The following is a 7,620-nucleotide window of genomic DNA, read 5'->3' on the forward strand; positions in this document are numbered from 1 at the left end:
CGTAAACTTAATTCCAATCGTGAAGACTGACACAGAAATGAACATATATAAGAGGTGTAAAAATATGTTAACTTTGTAACTGCTCAGGTTAATATAAAACATATTATAGATAATAACACAATATTCATATGTCATAAAGTATAATGTGCAATTACCCTATTGTAGTAGAAAAGGAATAAAATTATTCCAAGTACTGCAATAGCCATGATGACATTACGAAAAAAACTTTGAGTCCAACTCTTCATGTGTAGTTCCTAATGTATTAGGGAAATCCGCTATTGTCAGAGGAACTGCGTGACTTGTAAGCTTTGTAGTATAAGATGATATCGCATGAACACTATGCTCAGCTCTCTCTAATGGAGGTGGAATTAAAGCTTGTCCATGTTGCATAGTGCTTGTCATTTCAGTTACTACCTCTTCAGTTGTTACCTCTTCAACTGTTAACCCTTCAGCTGTTTCCTCTTCATTTGCTTCCACTTCAGCTGCTTGCTTTTTAGTTGATTCAACTTCAGATAATGTTTCTTTGGGTTTTACCGTTTCAGGTTTTTCCATTTCGGATTTTTCTGCTGCAGATTTTGCCCTTTCAGATTCTTCCGCTTCAAGGTTTTCCGTTTCAGGTTTTGTCGCTACGGGTTTTGCCACATCAGATTATGCTGTTGCAAGGGTTGTCGCTGCAGGTTTTGACTCTACGTGTTTTGCCGGTGCAGGTGTTATTGCTCTAGGTTGTGTTGCCCCAGATTCTTTCTTTACAGATTTTGCTGCTTCAACCTCTTCCTCTTTCCGGGATGAAGCTGCAGCCGCTGAATTTTCCGGTTTCGTCTGTTCCTTTCCTGCTTTTTCGTCCCCTGGATTTTCACTTTTTCCCGCTTGAATTGTTTCCTCTGCACCTCCTACCTCTATCTTTTTTTTTCTAATGTCTCAAGTTTTTTTTTAACTTAGTTAATAAAATTTGAGGACTGTACTTTTTTTCGCATTTGAAAATAAGGCTCACAACATCCATATTCATCCAATTAATCTTCATAACAACAACGTTCTTTTTCTTTTTCATATAATGTTTTAATATAAGTAACATAGTTCACACATTTTTCGCACTTAGACTTATTAGAATCGTTGCATTTAATATCTTCGTAATTTTCAAAATGATCGTGCAAGTCTTTATCTTGTTTCCATCCTTCCGATTGCCATAAATATTGCCGTTACCTGATGGTATCAATATACGCTCTGAATTAGCTGCTGACACAAAATTAAGAAGATTTTCAGAAACATGGACTTTTTTACCTTTAGCCTTTCCTTTATAATATTTTTTCCCAATGTTATCGTATAACCAGTGATTAAAGTAATAACAGTCATATATAAGTTTTCTCTTATCATTTTCATTCTTTAATGTTGATAAATTCTTTGCTATTTTATTACAAAATTTTTTGTCCACTTCATCTGTACTTCCTAAACTTTTTATACAGTATTTATTACTATACTTATTAATGACAACATTATCCAGCTCTGTATATTTTTTATATGAAGGCAAATCTGGTAAGTGTATTTCCTATTAAGAAGATAAGATAAATAAACGTTATTACTTAAATAGACATTTTCATAAGAGAAAAGGTATTTTATAAAGTCTTAGAATGATGTAGAATATTCAAATAATAAGTCAATTATATAATAAAAATATAAATATACCGATTTATTCGCATCGGAAAGTGCCATCCTAATGTAAAATACAAAAATTGATTTAAATAATATTGCTCATAACTACGTATATATGTACATGTTAAAATTTTATAATGCTTGATCTATCGCTATATTTTATAATTCTTCTATATTAATTTTAAAATTGATGCATGTTTGTTTGGCTGTTAATTAGTTTTCTTATATGTGTTTTCGATCCAAACTATTACACTGTCATTGTAGAATTGTACAAAATGAACCTTTTATATTATGCGTGAACTTTCACTGAAAACGGAGAATATATCAATCCATATATAAGGTAATAGTATGTACCAAATAATTTTGTTACAATTTTAGATTTAATAAAAAGTTATATAGTAAATGCGCCTTGCTATGTGAAATAGAACATATAATATTAAATTGTCAGAAACATAAACGCTAGTTTGCATAGAAATGTTTGATACTAACTCTATTTAATTTTGTACATATTGTCTACATGAAAATACTCTATTTACCTAATTAAATATTTATTTAATTTTCTGAAAATAAATGACGATAACAATGCCTTTTCGTTGCAAAGCATGTCGTTTTTTAATTTTTCTTTTTGGTGTTCTTTTCACAAATTATAAGAGGTACTTATTTAATTTACACTTAAATTCTATAAAATATGCCTTATAGCATGTTATAAAAATACACTTTCTTGCAAAATTTTTATCTAAAAAATGCTATATAATTGATGATTCTAAACTTTTAATTTTTTATACTAAAAAATACTACATTTTAGTGATTCTAATGTGTTTTTTCATAAAATAAGTTTAAAGAAAAATAACAGAGAAAAAGGGAAAAAATTCAAATTTCTATTCCATTGTTTGAATATTTATCTCGCACAAAATGTTGAGAAAAAACATATATATAAACGTTTACACAATTCGTGGTATATTTTGGATTATATATATAAATATTTAAGCTTAATCAATGTTGTATGTTTCCATAGAAACATTTGGCCTTATATAGTAAGTCTTCTCTTCTTTTTAGCATTAAAAACATTATTCTTTTTTCTTCTCATATATGTTAAACTTTTTTAAACTATGTACAATAAACTTAAATATTTACTTCAATAATTGTCAATTAATATTATCTGTTTCTTAAACTATTATGTATAATAATAGAAAGGTTCCTTCCATAAAACCTTTGTAATGGTAGCAAAAATATGTGAACTTATAAATGTAAGGAATAAAAAAGTTCTAAAATTTTAGTACGTTTTTTGATATGAGAAAAATATAAATTCTTAATTTTGAAGCCTTATAGTTATGTAATTCGTTGTATTTATTAAATTAGACATTTTAATTGGAAAAATATTATTTGAAATAATAAAATAAACCTACTTGTAATTTATAAATTATTTTTACTTATATTTATATGTAACTGTGCGAAACTCAAAATTGAATCAGATTATAAATAACAGCGATACAAATGTTTAACCACTAAAGTTTTTATTTGGAAACAAAATAGAACAGACTAGTTTTTACGAATAATATATTATACCGTAACCGTGTAAAAGAGAGTCATAAAGGCAAATATAAATAACAATAAACACATGTTCTTCTTAACGTTAAAGAAAAATAATGCATGCACATATAGGTAAATACTAATTTCCATTATCATCTATATTTCACTTCTTATTGCTATATAAAAATTTCCAACATTAGTTATTTTATTTGTTTTTGCTCATTATATATAATCTGTACAAGCCAATGTATAATTTCTCACGAATTAATTACCAAATTTCATATTTGTATATATCGCACTGGTGATGTACCTAATTAAAATATAAAAATGTGACAAAATAGTGTAGACATAAGTTACTGTGACTAATTATATTACAGTTGCAATTATAAATAATTATTGCTGTGAAAATTTTATTACATAAATTACTAATATGATAATTGTTAAAAAATAATATTGATTTGTTAAAACACATTTATTTACAACCTTTATTATTATAATTTTTTGAATATACCGAACACTAATTATCTAAAGAAATAATACGAAAATTTTAAATTCTATGTTGCAAACCCGTCTACACAAAAACACAAATTATTTTTCTAAATTATTTATTTAAAATAAAAATAAGGAAAACTACATAATAAAAAATAATGTTGACGTGGATTGGGACATCTGGGGGTAACACTGATTTTATCAGAAACTACGTACAACCTAAATGCATAAATGATTATCCAAGATATCAAAAAGTATTTGAAAGGAAAATTTCTGCATTAGGTAAAAATAGACAAATAGAATTCTTCAAAAAGGTGTGATATAACAAAAAAAGGTAAATGAAAAAGGTAAAGAATTAAATCGTTGTTACGTTAATAATTTAATATCTGTTAAATTATTTCAAAATGCCAATATAAAGGGTTTTATAGAGGAATGTACCGAAATTCATGAATGCTGTAAAAAATATACTCCTGTCAACAAAGTATCTGTATTAAAAAGCGGAACAAAAGAAACTTGTGGTAGAGGTAATTGTAAAAATGAAAGAACTCCAACAGAAAATGATAAATCACAGCTGTGAGTGGACACAGGAACATCTAAATCGGAAAGTTCGCAAAGAGAACGTATCGTAAAACAAAGTTCAAGCCATGCAAACGGAGAAGTAACAAAACAAAAAAGGAAGTCCACGGGGTAAAGGCGGTATTAAACCTCTCGTTGATTGTGTCATGGCTCAAGTAAAGGAATCTAAACAAATATATAATCACCATTCTAGCACATATGTAGAAGAAAAGAAATTATCCCAACCTGTATCGGCATCAGATAATCTCTCAAGCAGTGAATTAGGTACTCAAGCAAGTCTTCTTCCCTCACGATGTTCTTCCTTTTTGGAATATAATTCAGATAAATACTACTCAAGTAGAGAATTTAGGTAAAAGCGATCTTCATGTTCTCCATGATGGTAATCACACTCCAGATAATAATACCACTGGTGGGCAAAATGTTGCGAGTGAAATAGTTAAAGGTAAAATAGCAGGTGATAGAGGTGATGTAACTGAAATTTCTGTTAGGTCATCTGTTGATGCAGTTTATGCTGTTGCCCATACTGCTCCTAGCACTGCTGGAGATAGATCTACATTTTCTGCAGAAAACTTTAGTAAATTTTATTATAAAATTCCCTTGACAATAAAGTGCCTAATGTTGTTAGTGGACACTTTGACAGTGTTAGTTATGCATAATACTATTTTTAATCGTAAAATGACGCATGAATTATAATTCAAGACATATAGAAACTTATAAATACTCTAGAAATACATACTAAAGGAAATTCTCTTTTTTAAATAGGCTTTTTCTACAGATAATACTGCAAATATTCTTAGAATGGCTTCTGATCAAAATGGACACGCACTAACAGAAACTGATACCGATCCATCAAAACAAGTTCGGACAAGTGCGTTAAATGCTAATAAAATGCCAAATCCTGATACAGATTTACATCCTAATAGAGTTAAAAAGAACAACAAAGAAAAAATATTACAAGAAGTAAATACTCTATAAAAGATGTATGTTCTCGACGAAATTCATCTTCATATGAATTTCACCCCTTTAGAATAAATTATTCTTCGAGGGAGATCCATGTAAAAAATTAAAGTTATGTACTCTGATATTCTTCTTATTACATATTCGGAAAAATATAATAAAATTAAAGGTACACATGGCACAGATGGCTATGCTACATATTCATTAACGAGTAATATGAATTCACGTAAAGATGGGAATGAAGAGGAAGTAAATATCACCAAAAATAATATTGACCAAGACACTAGCGTAATCGACCTCATAATGACAAATAAAAAATATATAATAAATTCTGTATAGCCATTGATAATTATTCTGTTATTGTTACTTCTTATAAAAGTAAACGAAAATTTATTACATTGATGAAGTTATTCATACTCTTTTAATTATATATAGTAATTCCATTATAATGTTACCAAGTTTTTTTTACAGTATACTCCTTTGGGGAAGATTTTTACTTAGACAAAAAAGAAGAAGCGAAATGATATGAATGAAAAGCTACATAGGGAACTATTTGAATCCCCGAATGAAAGTGAAGAAAGAAGAATCCCATTTTCATATAGTGCTTTTGAATATTCACCCTTGTCATCAATATTCCAATTGAAAAATAAATTATTTATGTAATTAATTAAACATTAAATAAGAACTAAAATGTGTTTTAACTTTTTTTTGTTTTCTCGTTAAATACACTTATCAATGATAACGAGGTATTGTTAAGTATTTATAATTATAAAATTATATATATTAAAATTTGTGTTAATCTATAGTAATCATAATGTTACATTATACTATTCTGTATCTATTATTAAATTAGAAATCATACATTTTTTTTTGAAGTATTGTTATGATATTTTATGCAGTATCTTTTTTTTAGTACATATAGTAATTAAGTTGAACTATATCCTATTTTTTTTGAAGAATAATATATTTTTTCAATCAAAAATAAACATAATGAATTTTTTCTCTATAGTGCTTATATGAAAGCATTTATTTGTTTTTACTCTCTAAAAATGAAATATTATATTTTTATAATCTATGTCATTATATTTCTGTAAATATTTGCCTTTTAACGGCTTATAAGATATATTAGATGTATACGTCTTAAAAAAAGAATACTAAGTTCTAATTTATTATAAAGCGAACTCGAATTAAAATTCTTCTTATAAAATTGATAATGAATATAAAGGAAATATAAAAATAACAGAATTTAAAAAAAACATTATAACTTCTGTTAATCTACTAAAACTCAATAAGGAAAGTTTACATTTAAACCCAAATGAATATACATTTTTAATACATTAATTTATGGTTAAATAATTGATCAACAAACTTCTAAATTGAGGAAAGACAAAATAATCATTTAATAATTAACAGCAATGTAATTATATTAATTACTATGCCGACGATGCATTTAAGACTAAATTATATCATATTCACCAAAAATGTTCAGTAATATATATATACTCTGAATTATTTAAAAGTATCACAAAATAAAGGAGCATAAAAATATTTATTGCTATGTTTTCTTTATCAGATATAATTAGGGTTATAATTTATGTGATAAATTTTTCTTCGTATCGGTCGCATTTATTTTTGAGAAACGTCATATCAATTTATTGAAGTTATATAACAATATATAGATATTGCAAAATTATCATCTACTGATAATTAGTTAGTACAAAATTCATAAAACAAAATAATGAAATTGTCAGCAAGTTATGGAATCGGCAATTATAAAAAATATAAATAACTCATTCATGTTTTGTTAGACGAATTTTCTAATTTAAACAACGACGGTGCATATAATAATCTTTTAATTATACCTATAAGACAAATATACAATATAGAAACGTCCAATAATACTACCTTCTTCTGAATGTTAGTCAAGGTAAGTATTTATTTTATTCATTCATTATTCGCACGTATATAAATATACATTGTTTTTTAACGAATAATATAATTATGTACATATGTATATATATATTAAAGACACTTATGTTGAGCTTTAACGCAAGAATAAAATAAAATATTACATGACATTTGTATAAATGAATTACATATTTTTTATTTATATACCATACATAGAGGAATTTCATTTATATATATTTATTCGAATAAAGTAGCATTCTATTTATATCATGAATAATTAATACGATTCCTTTTTAAATAAATTATTTTAAAGAATTCAAAGTAGTAAGAATTATGAAAATATAAATAATTATTTCGCAGTATATTATAATTTTTATAAATAAAATGTTTAAAAAATATGGAGTGAATGGAAATAGAACATATATGTTATCATTTAATTTAAATGATAAAACTTATATGGTAAAATAAATAAATTTATGGAAAAACTTATAAATTATAATTAATATAATATTT

General features: G+C 26.2%; 2 protein-coding genes across 2 annotated transcripts; one reads left to right on the forward strand and one right to left on the reverse strand.

Moving 5' to 3' along the window:
• Positions 1 to 1,075: 1,075 nt before the first annotated feature.
• Positions 1,076 to 1,707, reverse strand: PCYB_001570 (CYIR protein; the record flags this gene model as incomplete). Its single annotated transcript, XM_004227579.1, has 2 exons — positions 1,076 to 1,543; positions 1,681 to 1,707. 2 exons carry the CDS (start codon positions 1,705 to 1,707, stop codon positions 1,076 to 1,078), a joined length of 495 nt encoding a protein of 164 aa, XP_004227627.1.
• Positions 1,708 to 4,388: 2,681 nt separating this feature from the next.
• Positions 4,389 to 4,935, forward strand: PCYB_001580 (CYIR protein; the record flags this gene model as incomplete). Its single annotated transcript, XM_004227580.1, has 2 exons — positions 4,389 to 4,578; positions 4,637 to 4,935. 2 exons carry the CDS (start codon positions 4,389 to 4,391, stop codon positions 4,933 to 4,935), a joined length of 489 nt encoding a protein of 162 aa, XP_004227628.1.
• Positions 4,936 to 7,620: the final 2,685 nt, after the last annotated feature.

The sequence above is a fragment of the Plasmodium cynomolgi genome, assembly GCF_000321355.1.
Source record: "Plasmodium cynomolgi strain B DNA, scaffold: 0026, whole genome shotgun sequence".
In the NCBI taxonomy this organism is placed as follows: domain Eukaryota; phylum Apicomplexa; class Aconoidasida; order Haemosporida; family Plasmodiidae; genus Plasmodium; species Plasmodium cynomolgi.